Source organism: Oryx dammah, unplaced genomic scaffold, assembly GCF_014754425.2.
Source record: "Oryx dammah isolate SB20612 unplaced genomic scaffold, SCBI_Odam_1.1 HiC_scaffold_28, whole genome shotgun sequence".
In the NCBI taxonomy this organism is placed as follows: Eukaryota; Metazoa; Chordata; class Mammalia; order Artiodactyla; family Bovidae; genus Oryx; species Oryx dammah.
In genome coordinates, this window is record NW_024070212.1 from 110,130,354 (window position 1) to 110,154,261 (window position 23,908).

Genomic DNA, 23,908 nt, shown 5'->3' on the forward strand with positions numbered 1-23,908 from the left:
TCTGCCCTCCCCAGGTACTCACCATCCTTCCCCATTTGCTCCCTCTCTGCTCTCAGTCCTGCCTTTGACCTTGAGCTCTCTGAGCCCTGTAACCATCAGATCCAACACGCCCGCTCTTCAGACCTCAACTCCAAGGATGCCCAGACCTCACTTGGTGATTCCCATTGTCTAACTGGAGACAAGGTGCCCTGCCAGTCAGGTTCCCAGTCCAGCCCAGACCTTTGGGCAACAGGAACACCCAGCAGCCTGTAGATATGGGATCCACAGAGGGCCAGCCCAGTCCATAAGCATTCCCTTGGGTAGGGTTTCTCTTCAGGTATTATGTTCTCCATTGTGCTGACCCTGGCCAGGGGTCAAGATAGATAAAGAGCTCCTGTCCCTGCCTGGATTGGCTGGTCAGCCTTAGGGACCCCAACATTTGTAACTGACCTCGAGGCCCTGCAAACAGCAAGGGAATGAGGAGTGTCTGTGGTCTCTGTCCTGCCTCCAGGAAACCCAGCCTTATGTCTCTGTTCACTGTTTGAGCAACTGCTCAAAGAAGTTCTGTGAAAACATGTAAGAAAGAGCTGGACCTTCTCCTCCAGGGAGATCATGATTCACGTTCTCCCAGATCTCATCTTTGTCCCAAGATATACAGAACATCAATGCATTCCAGCCACTACTAAACCCACACTTGGGATTCTGACTCGTGTAGGAAGAAACGGTTTCCCTGTGGATTCTGATCAAAATCGTGTCCATCTTTGAGCTATCACTCCTCCCCGATCTCTAATTCACAATCAGAATTCACGGATAACAGAGTCTAAAAGGCAAAGCACTGCCTATACCCCATCCAACCAGGATGAAAGAGTAAACGTTTATAGAGGAATCCCCAACCTTGAGCTACACCTTCTGAATGTGACCAGGAAGGGAGTGGGTGGAGGAAGGAGGGGAAGAATCCCCGGAAAGACCCTCCAGCTCTCCCTTCCTTCTCAAGTGTGGAGCATGTCAGCTCTGGTCCTGAGCTCAGAAACACATCAGAGGAGTCAGGTAAGATTCAGCCCTATGGGAACACCTTCCTTTCTTCTTATCCTCCATCAACCTTGTTATTATTTAGATCCCCAATACATCAGATTCCCTAGCACAGAGACGCCGGAGGACATAGCAAAGTAGACGTGTGAAGGCCAGCAGACCAAGGAGCCGTCTGTTAGGAAAAGGCAATGACTCCTGGATGGCTGCAGCTGCTCACGTCCGAAGGGCCATAGCGAGCAGTGAAAGGAAGATGCCGGTCCAATACGAGGGACGTGAGCTCTCAGGCCCCAGTCCCCCCGATGAGCTCATTGGCTTTCCCCTCTCCTCCTTTGCTCCATCCTTTTGATGTAGCCAGGAAGATGCCAGAAGAACCCAAGATGAGTTTTTTATGTTTCATGGTTCAATTAATATAATTTATTAATTTATTGGGTCACTTCATTCTAAGATAAGATTTGATTAATTTTAAGAGATGTACATAACAAGAAGAAAATAATAAAGGATTGAGAAGAGAAAACAAAGTCAAATAAAATGAAAGCAGGGCTTGATGCACAAATGGAAATTTTTTATTTTTAATTTATTTTAACTGGAGGCCAATTACTTTACAATATTGTAGCAAATGGAAAATTGAAAGAGCCTGTTCTGTCTTTAGATTTGGACCTTAATCTCTGAGCCTCCTAGCGGTCAAAATGCAATCCATTTTAATGCTACAGTCACACAAATGTCTAAGAAATTAGTTGTTCACAAAAGGTCCCTGAGATAACATGTGTGTTTGCCCTTCCCCCGAGGATACCAGATGGGTTTAGCGTGACCTTCAGCTCAGGTCAGGTCGCCTCACCTCCTCCCTCTATGTCCAGGCAACTTCAGGAGTGGGGTTGGGTTGGGGACTTTGCATGTGATCCTGAAACAGCCCTTTCTGGGTGCTGTCCATGGAGGGTGCTCTGACTTGGGCCCCTGCCTTCAGAGCTTCTCACCACCCGCTCCAGGGCACCCCATGACCCACCTCCTGCTGGTCTCTGCCGCCTCTAAGCACAAAGAAGTTACTCTGGTCTACGAATTCCCCCAAAGCACTAAAGCCAAGCCGTGTCCTGTACGGGAGGAAGGAGAGGAGCCCTTCCTCCTCTGTGTCACACTGGGTGTCACACCAGGCACATACTGGTCACCCAGCAGCAACGGAGGGCTCCCTGAGCCCCAGACTCTCAAGAGGTCAGTGACCACAGTTCCATCCACCTCTGCCCATAGCAACTCTCTTGCTGGAGCTCAGATGGACTCCTACTGCTGGCCCAGAACCAGCCTAGAGGCAGACTGATTTTCTTCACCTTCCCTCCCATGGTCCTTACCCTCTGGATGGCCAGATTATGAAGTATTTTCCTACAATGAAAATGTGCAAAATAAACATGACTTTAGAAAGAAGTTCAAAGTAATGGCAGACAGGATCAGAATCATCTTCACGTGCAAAGAGGACCACTAGCCATGGCTCAATGAGAAAATTGACATCTAGGTGGATCGCTATTCCAGTGAATTCACATAAAATGGTGTAACTGGATTCTGCCCTTGACTTAACCAAAAGGCTCCTAGAACAAAGCAGTTCTCAGCTTAACAAGTGGGAGCCTAAGCTCAGCTGAGAACAGGGGCTCTCATGCTCTGCCCTCTCCCCCGGCAGCGCAGGCGGGGGTCACTAGGGTTCCTAACTGGGATCTGGGGAGCGAGGCTCCAGGGGGCACTGAGGTCTTCATCCAGACTCAGGGTGGGCTGGGGGAAGCCCTGGAGAGATGAGAAACCTGAGCCCCTGAAAACCACATTTGGAGGTAATTCCAGACTCGCCTGAAACCAGAGGGAGAGGAAATGGTGCTAAAGGTAAGCTGGAGTTAATACTGATGTTGGGAGTGTGCAGAGAAGCAGCCATGGGCAGAAGACCTCAAGGCCCAACCCGAACCGAACCTCACCTGCAAAGCCTTCCTAACTTCCCACTACGGGCAGCACTAACCACTCGTGACAGATGGCAGCAGAGGCATAAGACGGGCACCTGCTGCTAAGAGGGGGAGGCAAAGGCACGTCCAGAGGGGAGGATGGGCTCAAAATTGAGGTCAGGGCATGTTCCACTTGATTCCTTCTGAGCCTGTTCAGTGAAAGACTTCCCAGGCCACTGGGCAGACACAGCCCAACTGGAAAATGCCCTTAAAAGGGACAGCATGCCTCTGGATGTGCACACCTCGCTGGCGGTGGACAGAGGCAGCTTACTGTGAGCCCGAGTGTGCCTGTGATCGCCCATGCTGAGCGGTGGACCAAGAGGCCAGAAAAGGCAGCAGTAGGTGGACATGGGCCTCAGGGGCCCAGGAGTCAACTCGAGGAGGGCTGGTCACCAGGCAACCCGAGAGTTAGTATTTACACAGTGGTCAACACGTAGGTGGAATAGAGTGAATGGAGACGCAGGCCTGGGCCCCAAGGCTGGGCTAGAGACCCAAGGTAGCCTGGGCGGGACCATCTGCCACCCATACCCCTTTCAGATGCCACCGCATTCATACTTCAAAACCTTGTGGTCGCAAAAGGCATTACTCCTCTCCAGACTGACTGAAAAGCAAGTCTTCTCTGCAGCACTGTGGGCCCCAGAACAGGACCAGGCAGGGAGAACCCAGGGACCCAGGGGTCCCTGCTGCTACATTTTCCAACACAGGAGGACCTGAGTCGCCTTACACTCCTTCAGGCTGTAAGAAAGCTGTCTGCTGAGCAAGGGGTCTGTGGAACAAATGTCTAAGTGGTGCCTTTCAGTCACCTCTGAGGAGCCAACGCCCTTCCTGGGGTGGAGGGTATGGAAATCAAGTTAGGAGATGCAGCTCATAAGAGACACTGTCCCAGGGAGGCAGTCACCGCTTCCACTTCCCATGACCAGGGTCTGACCTGTGGTCATGCAGGCTGATAAACCGCCCATTCCTCAGAGTGAATCTACTGCCCCAAGAGCAGATTTGAGGTTACAAGGCTCAGGGTGTATCAAACCAGCTGTTGGTTTCTATGAGCAGCCAAGACCTGCTGGAGGTTGCTAGGCACCCTGGAAGAGGCATGGGGCAGGCCCCAAATATGGGAGCCACCCCAGTGAGAACTTCTTCCAGAGGCAGAGTCAGGGACAAGGAGAGGCGGTCTCCCTGGGCCACGTTCTCTCCCGGCCCACACTGCCCTCCCATTTCACAGCTACAGTTCAGAGAGACAAGCCACAGGTCATGAACATCAAAACTGTCCCAAGAACGTGAGACACCAGTATGCTTCCAAGAACAGGGGGACGGGTGACGCTTGAAGGGGAGAGGGCTTCCATCTCACTTCTACAGAGCTCAGCCTGGCTTCCACAGGGAAGGTTCCAGAAAATTAAGAACCACATCGATTCAGGCGTCAGCAGCAACTGAGGCAGCGTTTGCAAGGTGGCTGGAGCTTGCGAGCTAGTAGGGCTGGGGAGGGGTCTAGACCTCCTTTGAGGGGCATCTTCCTCCACACACAGTGCTCCTGAAATTCTGTCTGTACCCAGCATTTCTCTGACTTGAACAGGAATGTAACCTCCCACACACACAGGTAACTCTCCAGTCCTAACCTCCCCCCAGCTTCAGACCTGCTGTGTATTGGGTGTACCTTGGGTGTCTCTTAGGTACAAGTTTAAATGTCCCAAATTAACCTTCTGCCCTCCTGCCCTGTCTGCACCTCCTCTTGTGGTACATCCTGAACAAGGGCAGGCTCCACAGCCACCCACGCATTCTAGCTTTCCACTGCTGCCCTCAACTCTGCCTGTGGAACCTCTCAAATCCAACCCCCTCAACGTCACCACTGCTCTAGCTCAGCACCTCACTTCTAACTGGGATGTCGCAATAGTGTTCCAACAGTCTGTAGCACGTCCAGGCTCCATCCAGCTATTAGGTTTCAACAGTGCACATCTGACCAGGCACCCCTTAGCCTGGTGTCCCAGCTCCATGCAGCCACAAGGTCCTCTGTGACCCTGCTCCCCGCATCCCTCCAACCAGAGCTCCTACCACTTCCTATCTCCCGTTTGAAGCCTCAATAGTAGCCAAGAAGCTATGGTCCCACCCCACCTAAAGCCATGCTAGTTCACACCACCAGACCTTTCCCTGGACGTCTCTGCCCCTCCTCCAGGATCCTCTCTCTTGGCTCAGGGGGCACCTTGCCCATCATCTTATTGTTGCAGTTACTGACATCTGCTGGTTCAAAGCCAGGGCTCACCCATGGGCCCTGCTCCTCAGAGGTAAGGTGAGGCAGGAAAGGTAAGCCAGGAAGAGGGGGACAGGTAATGACTGAGGTGACCTGGTTCTTGGGAAGCTGAGAAAGGGGCTAAGGAATGATCAGCATCTCCCTGACTGCCTCACACGTGAACAGAATTCCATTCTCTGAGGGTCCCTCACATCTACTAATTTAATAGCATTTCCCAGGTTCATGAACAGCCAAGAGTATACATGGTGGCAAAGTATCAATAGGTGGGTGTTAGGAGAAGGAACCTCCTTCAAAATCCTTTGCAAACCATAGTCCTTGGCTAACATTTAAAAACCCTCCTAAGGAGAAAGCCTGGAGGTCAAAGTGCTGAGAACTAAAAACCATCCTGTGTGAAGCTTTCTGACGGAGCCTGCCGCTGTGGGAGGCAGCTCTTTAAGGGCAACATTGAGAAAGCGCCGCGCAGGCCTGGGGTGAGTTGGCTCAGAGTGAAAGTGCACCACGAGCCTGGAATCAAGTCTTCAAAGTCCCCTCCACGGCGCTCCACACCCACTGACTCCTTTTACTCTCCTCTGCCTCAGCCTTGCCACAAAGCTTCTTCCATGCCAAGAGGGAGGGAGCCAGGAGGCAAACACACAGGGGTGAGAAAGCACTGTCCAGGAAGCCCAGGTTTCCTATGGTTTAACCTACAATCGAGCCAAGTCTAACGGGAAGCAGGGCTGATCTCCTGAGAAAAAGGCAAGTTCTTAAAAACCCCATTTCCTTACCCCAAACAGTATCTCAGTGGAAGAGACGTCCCTTTGACAACATTACTTTTCCCAATCTCAACTCACCTCCATCTCTCACCCATATCACTGTGAAGCCGGAAAGTCTTATCAAGTGCTTCAAGAAGAGCTCAGCCTTGCTCAAAGCACATTGCCGGTTCTGAACATCCCCAGTCCTTCCATTGGTTAGGATTCTCTATGTCCATATTTGTTAAAAATGGAATTTGTAGGGCATTTTAACTGAAACCGTGGTCTACAAAGTGCTTTGGCACCTGAGTTACCTGCCCCGACGGGAAAGGGGCCTCGGGGTAGCAGTGACAGCACCTCAGGCCCCAGAGGCAGATGTGGCCGAATCCTGTCTCTGCCATTTTCAGATGTGTGACCCAAGCAAGTCACTCTTCTCTTCCGGGAAATGAGAGAAATATCAGTACCTCCTGGGGCTGCTGTGAGTAGATGAGAAGATGTATATAAAGTGCTTAGCTAAGAGCCTGCTGAAAAGCTCAGGGAACACTGGCTACTTTTTTGCTACGATTAATAATGATCTAGGAATGATGTCACAGTTGTTCCTACCCTTTGATAAGCTCACCCCCTGCTCTAGGTCACTGATTCTCAATTATGCCCCCTCTCACTGGAGGCTCTCAAAATTCTCCCAGGTTGTTATGCCCCAGTGGAAACCTGCCATGGGTGAGAATTTGCCAATGTACACCGATGAGGCATGTGTACCCAGGGACGGTGTGAAGGCACGGGAAGGTCTCGAATCACTGCTCAGGACCACCAGTTTATCTCTAATCCCCTCAGTTACCAGTCTTGCTCCGAGACTGATAAAGCTCTCACATGACAGCAAATGTAAGGACACCCTGAGGATTATGTAGGGTTTTTTTCTGCAGGAGAAAAACACATTATACTTAAAAGAAAGTGCCTTCAAATCTGGATCCTAAGTGTTTGTAATTCACTTCCAAATTATCGATGGTACCATGATAACCTCCCTGGGCACACACCAAGCTTAAAAATTGGGACAGTTTCTTTCTAGCATACACCTTAGGATCTTGGAAGATTTCAATATAGGTTTCTCTCTCTTTTGCTGTGGGGGGCAGTGTTTCCTATGAGGCCTTCCCTCCTGCATGGGTTCTCCGGTGGGCACTGAAGTGGGAGCTGTTGTTGAAATCTTTGCCACACTCTGCACACTTGTAGGGTTTCTCCCCGGTGTGGATTCGCTGGTGAATAATGAGACTGGAGCTCTGGTTGAAGCATTTCCCACACTCTCTGCACTTGTAAGGCTTTTCTCCCGTGTGGATCCTCTGGTGGGTAATGAGGTTGGAACGGTCACGGAAGAACTTTCCACACTCGAGGCATTTGTAGGGCTTCTCGCCCGTGTGCACCCTCTGGTGTGTGATAAGCTTGGAACGCTCCCCAAAACATTTCCCACAGTCCATGCACTCGTACGGCTTCTCCCCAGTGTGGGTCCTCTGGTGGTTGGCCAGCGTGGAGCTCTTACTGAAGCTTTTCCCACACTCAGCACACTCATATGGTTTCTCTCCTGTATGGATTCTTTGGTGACTGATGAGGGCCGAGCTTTTAGAGAAACTTCTTCCACATTCAGAACACTGATACAGTTTTTCCCCTGCATGGGTGCTTTGTGGTCCAAAAGAATTCACATTCTTACTGGCACTGTGAGGTTGTTCAGGATTTGTCCCCTCGGTGGAGTTCCTCCAGTGAGTACTGAAAGATGGGCTCTGGCCAGAGTTTTCCCCAGGCTCACGACAGTGGTCAGGCTTTCCTCCCAAGTGGATTCCCTGATGTTTGAGAAGGTCTGAGCTCTGAGTAAAGCTTTCCCAACATTCTTCACATTTATAGGGCTTTACTTTCGTGTGCATTCTCTGGTGGGTGATAAGATTGGAGAGGTCACTGAAGCTTTTCCCACATTCAAGGCATTCGTAGGGCTTCTCTCCAGTGTGGATTCTCTGATGGGTGTTGAAGTTGGAGCGGTCACTAAAGCTTTTCCCGCACTCGAGGCATTTGTAGGGCTTCTCACCTGTGTGTATCCGCTGGTGGGTGGTTAACTGTGAATTCCGGCTGAAGGTTTTCACGCACATATCACACTTGTAGGGCTTCTCTGCGAGGTACAGGCCTTGGTGGTCGATGAGCTTTTCCAAGTCCTCTTCAGAAGAACACTCCTCCCACTGCTCGTGGGATGGATCTCCCCACTGTCCTTTACTTTCATTTTCATTTTCACTGTCTTCCCCCCAATCGTGAGGGTAGCAATCATCCCCAGCAGTGCATTTTGATAAGGCTCCGGGAAAATCTTCAAAAAGGTCCTGCTCTGAAATCTGGTCTTCATCCTCACACCTCATCTCAAAACCTGGAGAACGGATAGAAATGCGATCATTAGTTAGTGTCTATTTATACATCTGGATCTTGCACCTTGTGAATTTGGCTAACCTGAATTTGTACTTGTGTCTTACATCTCATGTCTTATAAATGTGACCAACATGAAAGTGACCAGGTTTTGGTGCACACCTGCATTTCTGACTTGTTAAGCTTAGGAACAGAGTCTGAGATGTGGTTAACTCCACCCAGGGAACCACTGAGCCCAGCCCAAGCAGCTAGCTATCAGTCTCCTTAGCCAACCACCTTATTCCACTGCTGAACAAGGAACACCTCCTGCTCCTGGATATTCAGTCTGGCCTGTGTTACATGAGATTGAAAGAACTCTATAACTGCCCAGATGGATCCAAGTAGAACTCTAGACCAACTGCTTTTTTCATCTGGGAAATTACACTAAGCCAGAGACTGGATAATCTCAGGAAAACACAAATCCTTTTCTTATTCATTCCCATTCTCTTTTTCAGTTCAACGAAAAGATAATGAGCCTGGCTCCCACGGTCTCCGTGCACTTGCAGATTTTGTGGACAATCTAATTACTAAAAACTTACCAGTGTCTGAGGTTTTAGGACTTGGGGTTGGAGGTCTGATGACATCTTCACCTGCCATCTCGTCCCAAGCCTCCTGGCTGACAACCTGGGTACTGCTCTGATCAGAAGTAGGGAGACCTGCTGCCTCCCTGCTGGTCCCCATGTCTCTAACTGCAGTCCTAGCCCTCATCAGCGAGTCCAGCTCCTCATAGAAGGGGCAGGTCCCAGGTGGGTGGCTGCTCTTGGCTTTTCGGTAGCTTCGAAGGAGGTTTTTGAATCTGTAGCGACACTGCTCCAGGGTCCTCAGGAAGCCCTGTGCACACAGCCGCTCTGCAATGGCCCGGTACACCTGGCTGTTCTGGTGACAGGTGCGAAGCTTCTCAGAGAATGGGGACTCACTGAGAATGGTCAGGAAGGCCTTGGTCTCCTCGTAGCCCCAGTGCACACCTGCTGTCAGGAGTGAAGAGTTCAGAATTGAGAGACTTGATGAGATTTGCCTAGGTCATCAGGGATCAGGGTCACCTGCTCTGCTGAACACCTAGGGCACAGGCACTTTGGAGACTGCCCAGGTGCCCAGGGCACCAGCAAACAGTGCAGCCTTGTTTCTCTAAAGGCTATGCCAGGGCTTCCCACCCACCTCCTCCTAAGAGAGTCTGTGATTACTTAAGTGTCTTGGGACTTCCATGGCAGTCCAGTAGTTAAGACTCTACACTCCCAATGCAGGGGTGCAGGTTCAAGCCCTGGTCAGGGAACTAAGATCCCACATGCCGTGGGGCAGGGCCAGAAGAAAAAATCAATAAATAATGAACACTTAAGAGTCTTGGCTAAAGGGGAGGACTTAAGGAGTGTATTATACCAGGTGACCAGTCCCCTGGCTTCAGCTGACTGTATCAAGAAAAGGCCTAGAACCAAGATACAGGAGACTCTCTGTATTTGCACATCCACTCAATACATGTCCTCTACTTGCTTTATAAATTTCCTTTTTAACAAACTGAGAATCCCTTCAGATAATGTTGCAAGACAATCTGACTGAGGATGCCCCTTCCTCTTTGGTGGAGGAAGGAAAAGGAGGTGATCCACTTTTACTGCCTCTGCAGGTAAAGGATGCGGCCAGGGAAGCGCCCTGGTGGAGGGAGACCCACCTAGGAGCGGAGGCGGGAGCCCTGAGCTCTGGTCCTTGTGTGTCTTTAGAGATGACACTTCATGGCCTGGCCTTCTGGGTCTCCACTTTCGCAGTGACTGGGTGTTTTCTCAACATATGCTGTTCAAGTATACACAGTCATGATTTCTGCTACACCAATGAAATACTTCACTCAATATCTTTCTTTACCTAAATTTACTACTTGTGAAATCACAGGCTGATGCGCTCATGCACATAAAGTTAAAAAGTTCACTCATGTTAACACTTATGACCATCCCCATACTACTATTAATACCCTCTGAGAAACACTGAATTAGCTCTTTAAGGTCCCTTAAGGTTTAAGTGTTTGCTTCTGTTTTGCACAGTGAAGGAAACCATCAACAAAATGAAAAGACAAGCTACTGAATGGGAGAAAATATCTGCAGACAATATGACCAATAAGGGATTGGTAGTGAAGTCGCTCAGTCGTATCCGACTCTTTGCAACTCCATGGACTGTAGCTTACCAGGCTCCTCCCTCCATGGGATTCTCCAGGCAAGAATACTGGAGTGGGTTGCCATTTCCTTCTCCAGGGGATCTTCCCGACCCAGGGATTGAACCCAGGTCCCCCACATTCCAGGCAGACACTTTAACCTCTGGGCCACCAGGGAAGACTAATGAAGGGTTACTATCCAACATATATGAACACCTCGTACATCAATAAAAGCAAATAACTCAGGTTAAAAAACGAGAAGACTACTGAGCCCGCATGCTGTAACTACTAAAGCCCACGCACCTAGAGTTTGTGCTCTGAGATAAGAGAAGCCGTTGCAATGAGAAGCCCAAGCACCACAACTAGAATAGAGCCCAACTGCCACAACTAGAGAAAGCCCAGGCACAGCAAGGAAGACCCAGTGCAGCCAAAAACGATAAATAAGAAAACAAGAGAAGAACTGAATAGACATTTTTCTAAAGAAGTGGTGCAGATGACCAACACATGAAAAGATGCTCAAATATTGCTCATCATCAGGGAAACACAAATCAAAGCAATAAGAGATATCACCTCATACCTGTCAGAATGGCTGGTATCAAAAAGTCTACAAATAACAAACGTTGGTGAGGATGTGAAAAAAAGAGACTCCTGTACATTGTTAGTGGGAATAATAAACTGATGCAGCCACTGTGGAAAACAGCATGAAGGGGTCTCAAAGAACTAAAAATAGAGCTACCAAGTGACTCAGCAATCCCACTGCTGGGTGTGTTTACCAAAAAACCAAAAACACTAATTTGCAAAGATATGTGCACCCCAATGTTCATTAACAACACTATTTACAATTGTGAAGGCATGGAAATGACTTAAGTGTTCACCAACAGATGAACGGATAAAGAAGATGTGGTGTGTATATACATATAGATTTATATATAATAGAATACTACTCAGCCATAAAAAAGAACAAAACTTTGCCATTTGCAGCAACATGGATGGACTTGGAGGACATTATGATAGATGAAATAAGTCAGACAGAGCAAGATAAATATTGTATAATATCACTCACATGTGGAATCTAAAAAATACAATAGACTAGTGACCATAACAAAAAAGCAAACTCACAGATATAGAGAACAAACTGGCAGTTACCCAGTGGAGAGGGGAAAGGGCACTATAGGGGTAAGAAGCAGGAGGCACAAACTACTGGGTGTAAGACAGGCTCAAACTCTTAGGAGTTGTACAACATGGGTAACAGAGCCAATAGTTTTGCAATAACTGTAAATGGAAAGTAACCTTTAAAAACTGTATCAAAAAAAAAAAAAGTTTTTAAGTGTTTGCTTCTCTAAGGAAACTCAGACAAGGAGAACTGACCACAGGAGAGAGCATCAGAGCTTGAGGTTGACCTTGCTCCAGCAGCATCGATCCAGACTGGCAGTCTGTGTCCTGAACTACAGCAGAGGTTTGGTTGGTAGGAGGGTTGGAATCTGAATCCAACTAAGCCCCGAAGTTCTTACCAATACGACTCTGGAGCAGAGCTGGGCCCCCTGGGATCCCGGGCCCCTGGATGGACTCATTGGTGGCCAGGTCACCGTTACAGTCGTCTGCCGTTTCCTCCAGCTCCCAGCCCCCTTCCTGCTGCTCATCCACCTCCATGTCACTGTCCCCTAGCTGGGGGAGAGCCACAGTCTCTCCTGGGCCGTCCGAGGCTCTGATGGCCGTCCGAGCTCTGACCAGGGCCTCCAGTTCCTCATAGAAGGGGCAGGTCCCTGGCGGGTGGCTGCTCTTGGCTTTCCGGTAATTCCGTAGGAGGTTTTTGACCCTGTAGCGACACTGCTCCAGCGTCCGTAGGAAGCCCCGTGCCCTCAGCTGTTCTGCAATGGCTCGGTACACCTGGCGGTTCTGGTGACAAGTCCGGAGCTTTTCAGAAAAAGGAGACTCACTCAGAATCGCCAGGAAAGTCTTGGTCTCCTCATAGCCCCAGTGCACACCGGACACTTTCACATCCTCCACGGGCACCGGGCACCGCTCTTCCCGGGTCTTACGGTCCCTCCAGGCCAATGCCTGGGCTGGTTTTGTTTGCTCAGGGTCCAAGCTGTAATCTGCAGGGTTCTGTTTTCCAGAATTTACAAGTCTTGGACCCCAAAACTCTGGTCCCTGCTCTTGCTGGGCAATGATGGTTGGTTTTGAAACCGGAACTCCTATACAAAAGGAAGAAGATCCATGATTAAGTAGAAATGATCTGTCAAGCAAAGCATTTTGTCTAAAAAGTCGTTTACACATCATTTGACTCCAAGAAACTACTGAGAAATTTGCATGCTATTCCCTTAAAAGGACTGAAAGGAAAGGGAGAGGTCACTAGAGGTTACCTCCCCAGAAATATACTGACTTGCCCGCTTTGTTTACTTGCTTTTTGGTTGGTGTGATAAAATACATCATACAAAAGAGGGGCTGTTACTGGTCCACAGATGGGCACATACTCTAAATTAAGACGAATCAAAATAAACTTCATGGCTGGAAGGAAGGCTGTGTGTGCACATGTGTGTCTGGTTTCTCTTAGCTAGAAACCTGAGGTCTCAAATGCCACTGGCACCTAGCTTTTGCACCTACACAAAATAGCTTTAACACAAAGCTAAGACAAAGGCTGGCGAGGGAGAGAGAAAGAAAAAACCCAGGTCTGCTGGGTGGTGTTGCCAAGCCAATCTGTACTGTGGTTAGAGCACACCCTCCTCTGGACATCCAATACCATGAATGTCAAAACACTTAGCCAGATTTAAAGGACAAGTGTCCCAAGAGCTCCTGACCCCAACAAATAGGAAGCCTTTAATTAAAATAAATATTTGAAGAAAACCAGATGAAAGAGTTTAGAGTGAAAGAGGCTTAAGGATTATCTAGTTCAGCATTTCCCAAAGGTTGTTCTTTGAAGACTATTTTCCCCAGAAATCACTGTTTAAAAAAAAAAAAAAGGGAGGCATGCTTTTCATCATGTGTAAAAAGGACACACTGCCCAGCAGTAGCCAACAGCTCCAAGTGTCTCACTTTACTGCCCAGAGTCAGACTTGGCACCAACTCTCTACCTGATTCTGCTCTCGTGTCTCACTCCCCTCTCACTGATCTTACACTCCACCGGGAAATGTTCATTATGGCTTGACTTCCCGTGAAGACGTGCCTACAGAGAAAGGGTCTGTGCTGGTCACAGGGGCTGCAAGAATTTTGAGCCCTGTGGTATTTCTTTGGCATTGTGATTTAAACGCATCAATCTCCTGGGCTTAGTTCACTTGACTCTGCTATGAGAGATGGACCCTGTTTGATGCTGAAAAGACTGGGTTTCTTCTTTTTTTAAAATTTTTTATCTTAAAAAAATAAAAAACATGAATCCACCACGTGTGTACATGTGTTCCCCATCCTGAACCTTCCTCCCACCTCCCTCCCCATCCCATCTCTCTGGGTCATCCCAGTCGGGTTTCTTCTGGGCCGGCAGGCTGGGCGCAGCCCCAGGACGGGGGTGAGTACTGAGGATATGAGGATAATGAGCCCTGAGCAGGCAGGCTCTTGGCAGCCAGCCTGCCGGCCCAGAAATCCGCTCCCCACACCCCTTCCCTGCGGCCACCATGCTGGCCACAAAGAGCATGTCTTTTCGCCGGGTCTGAAATTCCAGAGACTTCTCAGAGCTAAGAGCCTTAGGGAGTGAGGAAATGCGCCTTGGGAACTGACTACCCAAACCCAACCATATCTTATCCAGAGAGCACAATTTCCTTACCCAGGGACAAGCCATTCCCACAGTTGTCTCCTGGGGGGTCCATGCAGAATTCCTTCTCGGCGTGTCTGTCGGGGCCCAGGGCTTCCTGTGGAACATACAACAGAGGACCTCAAATGTCACTGACCTTTGAAAACAGCCTGGGAATCCCGCCAGGCCCCAGGAAGGATAACGGACACAGCAATAGCCTGTGTGAGGCCAGTCAGCAACCTCAGCTCGACCCGAGAGAGGCCCAATACACAGGGCAGGAGGGACCGAGGACTAGCACCCTGTTCCCGACGGCGGGCCACAAAGAAAGGAGAGGAGCTGGGGTCAGGGCACAGGAGAAGTCATGACGGGAAAGGAGGAGCAGAAGGTAGCTTACCTGAGACTCTGCGGTCACCTCCCAGTCTCCGACGCTCCCCGTCTTTGGGAGAGCAGGGACTCGGGGAGCAAGGACAGCTGAGAAGGAGAAAGCATCTCTGAAACCCAAGTTCTGGTTCCCAAAAAAATCACCTCGCTCTTAGGTCCGGCTTTCCTAAAGCCCTGCTTGGATCACACTGAGACTTCCACTATAGCTAATGTGGATTCCTGCTTTCACTTTCCTTTGAGAGTTTCTGGCTGCTAAGCTGCCCCAGGAGAGATGTCAGCCCTGAACTCCTATGCTCACCAAACTGCCCCAGGCCCAGCCTGAGCCTGCTACAGGACTCAGCGACAGTGAGGCCTGCTAACACCAGTGGGAGTTTCATCTTCTTACTTCGCAGGGTGTCCACTGGACACGATTCTATCCCTTGCACTGAATTCTGCACATCCCTCCTGGGGCATTCTACCTCACCCCTAGGCCCTCTTCTCTGATATTCCCTGACTCTTGGTACTCACCACTCTCCTCCAAGGGCTGTGGCACCATCTTGGTGTCTAGATACTTGGGAAGGTCAGGACACGAGTTCTTCACCCACTGCTTCTGGGACTGTCCCTCGGACCCGCAGCCCTGAGATTCCTTCATTGTCTTTAAGGACCTTGTATCTTCTGCACGCAGTTCCAGTTCCTACACACAAATGGCCAAAATTCCCAATCATAAGTTCAATAACTGGTAGGGTAGGGCATGTTCTTTACAGTTACAACTGTGGTTCAGATGTTAACAGGCTCTTAAAAAAAAAAACAAACCAAAGATGGCTTAAAGTATGACAAAGTCATCAGACTGACTTCAGTAAACAATCCAGCATTTATACCACCGAAGTGGGATTGTCTGCTCAACTTTTTCCATAGGTACTTTCAACACTCACATGGTTCAAAAACAGAAAACAGAGATATAATTAGTGAAAATACCCCAAACTCCACCTGTCTCCATTCCTCCTGTCCAGTATCTTCCCCAACTCCTCACCACAGGTAACCACTGTTTTTCTGCAGCCTTTCAGAGTTTCTTTATATACAAGCAACCATATAAATATATATTATTTTTCCCCATTTTGACATTAAAGGTAGCAACTATTATTATACAATGCCTTGACTCTTATTTTTTTTTAATCCTAGATAATATTCCCCTTTATCAAACTTTATTAATGAGTTTGCCGAAAACTTACTCCAAAAACCTTTTGGCCAATCTGAAAACTCAAATACACTCTCACAGAGAGGAATTTTATCTCTGAGAAAATATATCAGGATGGGTTGTGATCATCAAAAGCCATTCCCAATGAGGAGACCCACCAATGTTCTGTGACATTTTTAGAGAGAAAACACCTGCATGTCAATGTTTTAAGAAAATAGTAACTTTGTGTTCAAGATAAAAATAACTTTATTATAGTTACAATCTTATAATCCACAGAAGTACTAGGGACTGCTGCTGTTGCTAAGTCGCTTCAGTCGTGTCCGACTCTGTGCGACCCCATAGGTGGCAGCCCACCAGGCTCCCCCGTCCCTGGGATTCTCCAGGCGAAAGTACTGGAGTGGGGTGCCATTACCCAGCAATAATTTTAGAAAGAAGCAGACTCAAGTGCCTATGAGGAGGCGAGAAATCAGGAGGATATTGACTGGGGTAAGGGTGAATTAAGAATTCATCAAATATGGGTCATAGATGCAATGGAATAATACTCGGTCATAAAAAAAAAAAAGAACAAAAGAATGCCATCTGCAGCAACATGGATGCACCCAGATATTATCACACTAAGTGAAGCTAAGCCAGAAAGGGAAAAACATATACCACAGAGTATCACTTATGTGTGGAATCCAACATATGACACGAATGAACCTATCTGTAAAACAGAAAGATGCACAAAAACAAAATTGGCGCAGCAAGGTTACATTGAGATGAAGGTCTTTGGTTGGCTGGCTCAGGCCATAGTGGCCTGAAGGACTTGTTCTACAAGCACCAGCTTCGAAGCAGGATTCAAAATTTGTGTCATAGTAAAATTATAAATTATTTTCATGGGCTTTCAGGGTCCCTTGCAAATTGTTGAAACTGTGAATGTTAAATCCACAATACTTTCACGTCCCTTATCTCAGCTCTACCCTTTCTATAAATCTGGACAGGTTACTTACCTGAGTCTGTTGAACTATTTGAAAATGGCCATGTCAGCAGTACCTATCTTACGGGGTACCTTACTGGGTAGCTGGGTTGATTAGATAAGGAATACACACAGAAAGCTTAGAAGAGTGTCTGAGGCCCAGTGAATGCTCAATAAATGTCAGTTAATATTTCATTTGAGCCTCATGACTCAGAGGTATTTCAATTCCTGTGGTTTGCAGGTACGGCATCTGCCATATAGTAGAAGAAACAATGAACTTGGAACCTCAGGATCTGGGTTCAGGCTCTGGTTTATACTGACTGAGCCTCGTGAGCCTTGACTTCGGGGGCTTTAGTTTAATCCGTAAGATGAGGACAATGGTGTTATTTCTGTTTACCTACATTCCTGCTGTAAACTAAAGAGATCACATTCTTAAAAAAGATTCTAAGTATAAAACACAATACAAATTAATGTACTGTGACTATGGTGCTGGGAGGCAGCTTACAGCAATGGTTACAGATGCTGAGTATAGAATCAGACTGCCTAAATTCAAATCCCGCCTCTCTAGAGGCCACTGACCTTGATCCAATGACCTTTCTTCATTTCCCTCATGGGTAAAACCGGGATAAACAGTACTGGCATCATTTAACTGCTGAAGGATGAAATAAGCAGATACATGGAAAGCACTTAGAACAGTGCCCAGGATATAGCAGTGTTCAGTACACATCAGATGACTGATAACATTTTACTATGGTTTCGGCCATTATCCAGCTGGTAGCAGCCCCACTGCCTCCCAGGCCTGCTCCTTGGAGAGCAGGCTCTTTGACTCACCTGCTGCCCCGCAGCCTGGGCCTCTCGGTGCCAATCCTCCACGAGGGCCACCGCCTCCTCGCCGCTCTCGGGGTGGCGGGCCTGGACCCACGCCTGGACCTCCCGGGGCAAGATGGTCAAGAACTGCTCCAGCACCAGCAGCTCCAGGATCTGCTCTTTGAGGCGGATCTCCGGCCTCAGCCAATGACAGCAGAGCGCCCAGAGCTGGCTGAAGGCCTCGTGGGGCCCTGCCGCCTCCCTGTACTGGAACTGCCTGAAGCGCTGGCGGGAAGCCTCGGGGCCGGGGACGGGATCGCGGTCCTTCTTGGGCTGCGAGACTGGCGTCCAGGAGTCCTCCTCCAGCTTCACAATCACAAGTTCTTCAGGCTCCTGTTGCAGGGAGGCCCGGGCTTCTAGGGCTACGGCCATGGTCTCTCCTGGACGTCTCCCTTCAGCTGGGCTCTCCATGTCCAGCGTCTTCCTACATCTGTAGTGTGTCCTCAAGGGGCTCTCGGGAGAGGAAAGGCTCCCCCTGCTCTGAAGACACAAAGACGAGGAACAGTATGAACAAGAGGATTAGGAGCCTCAGCTTCCCCACTCCCCGCCTCCACAAAACCTTCCACTGCTTTGCATGGGGCGGGGCTACTAAGAGATGCCCTCTCCCAAAGCAGGAAGTTAGCCCACAGTCTGCCCCCGAAACCAGCAGCCAGCAACCTCAGAGGAAGACCACCCAGTACAAAATCTTCTGGGACACTCTAAATGTCTTAGCTGGGCATCCAGGCTGGCGTGCTTGGTCCCCGCCCAGCCGTCCTCCCGCCACACGTGTCCCAAGTCCAGGCTCGCCTCCAGCTAGGTTCCACATGTCACCCCCCTCCGTAAGGTCTTTCTTCCTGGGCTATAAGCTTTCCTCTCTGGGTGCTCTCTTTGCAAAATCGCTCACTCTGCACTCCGCCTTGGTCATCCCATGCATTTGCCATTACTAACCACCTCTAAACTGATAACTCCCCAAACTCCAGCCAGGACCTGTCTCCAGACCCCAAAGTCCAACCACCTACGAGGCATTTCCATCTGACTCTCATAAGCACCTCCAACTCAAATTTAGTCAAAAACTAAATTCATCATTTCCCCCTGCAAACCTGTTCCCTTCTGGAACTCTATCGAGCAAAGGCACCACCTTTCAATAAGGTACCCATGCCAGAAACATGGTTATCATCTTTTTCCAAGATCCCCCACATCCATTCATTACCAAGCTGGGTCTACTTGGCGCTCTCAGCCCTTCCACACAGACAGTGAGTGGCTAGGAAGAGGACCCATGGCCACCTGGCAGCCTCCTGCTTGCCCTTCAGCTACCAGCTCGAAGTCCCCTCATCTGTTAAGAGTTTCTTGACACAGTCTTGTCATGCCCAGCCCGCTTCCCTGCTCTCCAAAACTCAACTCCCCTCATCCTGGGTTCCCAAAGCACTTCTAACACAGGTGTTACCTGACACTATTGTAGTTACCTGTTCTTACGTCTGACAGTCCCATCTGACTGTACTGCTAGGACCACTACTGCACCTTACCCATTTCTGTATCCACAGTGCCCAACCTAGCGTCTGATAAATAGGACCACTGGAAGCTTTGCCTTTTATGAAAATGGTAAATCAAGTACACCAAAAACCTAATGGGCTATGGAAGGTACATAATTTATATTGAGCTAAAGGATTAACCTTTCATGAAATTTCTCTGCTTTTAAGCTTTTTTTGAAAATATGGTCCATTTTTATAGTCTTTTATTGAATTTGTTACTATATTGTTCCTGTTTTATGTTTTTGGTTTTTGGGTGGTTTTTTTTTTTTTTTGGTTGTGAGGCATGTGGGATCTCAGCTCCCTGACCAGGGATTGAACTTGCAATCCCTGCATTGGAAGATGAAGTCCCAACCACTGGACTGCCAGGGAAGTCACTAAATTTCTTTTTAAACCACAGCCTTAAACATGCACTAGTCCAAACACATTTGCATCACTGTCTCACATGAAGCCTAATTCACGAAGTCGTATGTAGAGTCCCACTACGAACCCTGCACTATATTGAGAGCTGGAGCACCAACCGTGACTATGACAGTCTCCACCTTCATCAAAGTTACTATCTACTGAGAGAGAGAGTTGATAAGCAAGCAAAGCATACGCTCCTGCACAGAGCAAACATTAACAACAGGCACTCAGTAGCCCCACCAGACCCAGGGTCTGATAATACATATTTTTCTTCTGGGAAGATTTGAAAGTTGCAAAGGTTAGTTTTGAGCAAAATCTGAAAGATTTTTCTTCTACTCTCTTATCTGCTACTCTCTTAGATATGACATGGAAAAAGCAGTGGCACCCCACTCCAGTACTCCTGCCTGGAAAATCACATGGACGAAGGAGCCTGGTAGGCTGCAGTCCATGGGATCGCTAAGAGTCGGACACGGCTGAGCGACTTCACTCTCACTTTTCACTTTCATGCACTGGAGAATGAAACGGCAACCCACTCCAGTGTTCTTGCCTGGAGAATCCCAGGGACGGGGGAGCCTGGTGGGAGGCCATCTATGGGGTCACACAGTCAGACACAACTCAAGTGACTTAGCAGCAGCAGCAGCAGCAACTTAGATATGAAGAGCAGTCTAGCCACAGAGGGAACTCAATACAGTCAGGAAAGCAGCCTTCCCGCAGAGTGAACAGAGTAAAAATGGACACAGGCCCTCCTCAGTCCTGAGACTACCAGAAATATCGGGGGCTCACAGGGGTCAGCAACCTCAAAGAGCATCCATTTTATAAGTGCCCATGGGGTGCCAGGCTTGGTGCAAAGTGTTCTACATTCAAGATGTCACTGAATCTTCCAGGCAAGCGGCTGAAGGGTCATTAATGTTGAGTTGCCTTATACTGATCTGTAAGTTATACACTTTACTTACAAACACCAGAAAGAGAATGAAAGGACATAATTTAAATCACACAACCAGTTCGATTCACTATGTGTCTATTCCAGAGCATGTGGTGATGATCCTCATGACATTACTGGTCCCCAGAGCTGCCCCAAGCCTCCCTCTCCACTGACAGTGAGCAGAGTGTCTTTCATACAGTGTGGTCCCTAAACACAAGCTAACTCTTTCATCTAACGTTCAACCAAAAAAACCTGGCTGTGATATTAGCTTACTGAGAGACAGCATGTTGGCTACGAAATGGCTCCCTGCCAAAAAGGATTTTCAAGTTGACTGTGATTTTTGGCTAAATATGATTTTCACCTTCTGTGCTGACTTTACTATATAATTATCCTTGTAACGTATGATTTCACTACATCCCCAATTTACATATAAGGAACTGAGCTTCTGTGAAGATTTGTGTGAGGTTCCACAACCAGCAAGTTGCAGAGTTGAGATCTGAGCCCACGTTCATTTTCTCCAGTCACTTCTCCTAACCACTGCACAGCTTAGCCTGTCATCCAGACCCCTGAGAAGATGGTATGGAGAGTAGAGAGAGCATGAAGACAGGAGTGAGCAGATCGGGGTACCAGCTCCACTCCTGCCTTTTACCAGCTGCGTGATTTGGGCAGGTCACATGGCCTTGGCAGCCACCTAGCCGGACTGCAGTAGCCAGACTCATCAGGTGCCCCAGGCTCCCCATCTAGTAAAAGGGTGCATAGCAAAGGACAGGAAGACTAGAACCAGTGGCTGCAAATGTAAATGGCATGGGCTCAGGCAATGTAAATGAGTACATGGATGGAGCAGGGACTGCGGCCAACTACAGAGCACCAGAACACAACTGGCCCCGTGTTCACAGGCCTTCCAGCTTCTCTCAGAGGAGCCAGAACTCTGGATTCCTAAATGTTGGCAACCAACTCAAAACTGTTTCAAACACTATGAGGATTAACTAGAGCATGATGGTAGACTTCACTCAGCATGGGCTGTTACCCTGCCACCTTTCAGCTAAATGATCTCAAAGGTCTCTTCCAATAGCCAGGAAGATTTAGAAAGGGTACAGAGTCCCTCAGCAATGAAGGATGTGTCATCAGAGCCAGGCTCCCTTTATAAACCCAAGGGAGCAGGGAGGCATCCCAGCTCCCCGAGTGTGCACGCAGACATGGGGAGTGGCGTCATCCCAGTGAATGGCGGGCTGCAAGAGAAGATGTGCCCCTGTCTCCTGGGAAAGGTCAAGACTAGTCTGTGACCTCCAAAGAGAAAGAAACTGGAAGTTCCCGAAGTCTATCAAGCTCACTTGGCTGATCGTCCAGGCTACTGCTTAGAGCAGCCCGAGCTTACACGTAAGGACTTAAACCAGGAGAACAAACAGGTTTCATTTAAAGCTCCAACTACAGTCAACTGTGCTAAGGACTCTGCACCCCATGTGAACATGTACTGTGACCAACGAGTTGTGACGGCCAGACACAGGAGGCAGAGAAAGAACACATATTCTGTGCATTTGCCGCCTCTGGTTTAAAGTCCCACAGGCACTGAATCAGCTGCCAGCAAAGACAACCCTGACAGAAAACTAAAGTGCACAGCCCCTGGAAATCCACTAGAAGCAGCAGTCTTCAAGCCTGGTACGGCAATGCTCACCCTGGACAGTCTTTATTCACATACTCATCAAGCATTTACTGATTTACTTGATTTACATTAAGTACTGACTACTCTGGGCAGGGCAATGGGGAAATGGAGGTGATGCAGAAACTGTTCCTGTCCTGGAGATACTCACAGTATAGTGGAAGCAACAACAGCAACAGAAAACTCACAGATAATTATTATCAAATGTGGAAAATGCAATAAAAGAGATCTGTGGGAGCTGGCGTGAGGGGGTGACTTAAATGAAGAAAGTAACATTTGATTTGGTTCTAGAAAAAAAAAATACTGAGTCTCTGAGCAGAGACTGGGGGGAATGTGTATTCTGAGCAGAGAGAACAGCATGTATAATGGTGGAAAATCAAACAGCCTCCCCAAGAAACGGTGATAATCATGCCAGCACGAAGACTAGGATGGAAAAGGAGTTCATGAAGGGTCTTGAATGTCAGGCTAAACTATCTGGACTTAATTCCATAGGTGATGGGAGTTAATGAAGGTTTTTAAGTAGAAAGCCTAATCTGATTTGTGGGTTCAACAGATCACAGCAGCTACAACATGTCTGTCCAACCTGTGAAGGTGACAAAGTGTAGGTTTCAACAAAATCCCTGACAAGGAAATACTCAAGATACATTCAGGAAATTAAAAGATCTGAAGATCCCTGGATGTGGAAGAACGCAAGGGGAATCAGAGGGCACCTGGGTGAAGAGGATGCTGGTACATTCACTTCCATCAGGCAGAAGGAAAGTGGTGCAGGTTGAGCGCAGAGCACAAGAGCCATCCCCACCCTCTGGGTTCCAGAGGTCATGACCATCAGAGAAAGTGTATGGGAGTATCAAATGTTTAGATGAGCAGGTAGAGGCTCCAACACTATCTTTAAGGTCAGGCTTCAAGCTCAGGCCCTTTTCCCTCACTTCTTGCCAGGGCCCCAGAACCCTCTCTTCTTCCCTATGAGGTCTCTAGATCCTTCCACCTTCAGGACCTCTCCCGACTCCTCACCTCCAGAGCTTTCTAAGAATCTCCTCACTGACAGGGCCTTCTACCTCCCTCCTTATCCCCGACCCCTCTATGACCCTTTCCATCTCCGGACGCTTCATCCTCTGACCGCCCCTCACCCCCCACCCCACATAAAAGCTTCTTTCTGCCGTCTCACCTTTCCCCGACCCCCTGTGATAACCACCACGTCCTAAGTCTCCTCCAGCCCAGAGCCTTGAGTCTCAGCTGCCCCCGCCCAGCCACCCGGACTCACCCACCGAGACACCCACTTCACAACAGGGCGGAAGTGCTCCAGGACTCGCGCAGGGAATGCTGGGACGCGGAGTCCGAACAGCGCCACCCCGAGAATGGCGCATCTGTGACTACAACTCCCAGAAGGAACCGCGCGAGCGCCAGAGTGTGGCCCCGCCCCCTCCTCGCTTGCGGTCTTGCAGGTGTCGTCAGCCAATAGATGCACCATCGGAAGAGATTATTACGTATGGCGGCGGGGCCTGTTGTGATCCCGGTCCTTTCCCACAGGCTCTGGAATAACGGCACCGCCCAGGGGGCGGGCATTCAAGCCGAAGGGGCGGAGTCTATTGAAGCTCAGCGCAAGAGCCGGAGGCTGGGGGTATATAAAAGCAGAAACAATAAAAAATAAGGAGAAAAATAATAATAAGGAGAGAAGGTGACTAGAGGTGACTCACCTGGAGGGCGGGAGAGAGTTGAACAATGGTAGGTTCAATTTCCAGTTCACAGTTAAGCTGCGTATCTTTGGATCAATTGTGAATCTTGCTTTCTTCACCTGTGAAGTGAAGATAATAAAAGCATCAGTGT

General features: G+C 48.8%; 1 protein-coding gene across 3 annotated transcripts; it reads right to left on the reverse strand.

Annotated features, from left to right (window-relative positions):
* Positions 1–1,549: 1,549 nt before the first annotated feature.
* Positions 1,550–23,386, reverse strand: ZSCAN20 (zinc finger and SCAN domain containing 20). Of its 3 annotated transcripts, none has more exons than XM_040231772.1 (8): positions 23,346–23,386; positions 17,560–18,075; positions 15,107–15,272; positions 14,613–14,689; positions 14,252–14,336; positions 12,009–12,692; positions 8,906–9,331; positions 1,550–8,331 (listed from the first exon to the last, which is right to left on the reverse strand). In XM_040231772.1, the coding sequence occupies exons 2-8, from the start codon at positions 18,004–18,006 to the stop codon at positions 7,073–7,075; spliced, it is 3,144 nt and encodes a 1,047-aa protein (XP_040087706.1). In that variant the 5' UTR covers positions 18,007–18,075; positions 23,346–23,386; the 3' UTR covers positions 1,550–7,072. The 3 variants fall into 3 exon arrangements, with proteins under 3 accessions (XP_040087706.1, XP_040087703.1, XP_040087705.1); XM_040231769.1 differs by having other exon boundaries at positions 8,906–9,334; XM_040231771.1 differs by having other exon boundaries at positions 8,906–9,334; positions 23,250–23,386.
* Positions 23,387–23,908: the final 522 nt, after the last annotated feature.

Excerpts from the sequence above, each read along its gene's own strand:
- ZSCAN20 (XM_040231769.1), bottom strand. The coding sequence starts at position 18,006 with ATGGAGAGCCCAGCTGAAGGGAGACGTCCAGGAGAGACCATGGCCGTA. Across the intron at positions 14,690-15,106 it reads ACAGCCCTTGGAGGAGAGTG|CTGTCCTTGCTCCCCGAGTC; the intron begins GTGAGTACCAAG and ends TCTCCTTCTCAG. Across the intron at positions 14,337-14,612 it reads AGGTGACCGCAGAGTCTCAG|GAAGCCCTGGGCCCCGACAG; the intron begins GTAAGCTACCTT and ends TATGTTCCACAG.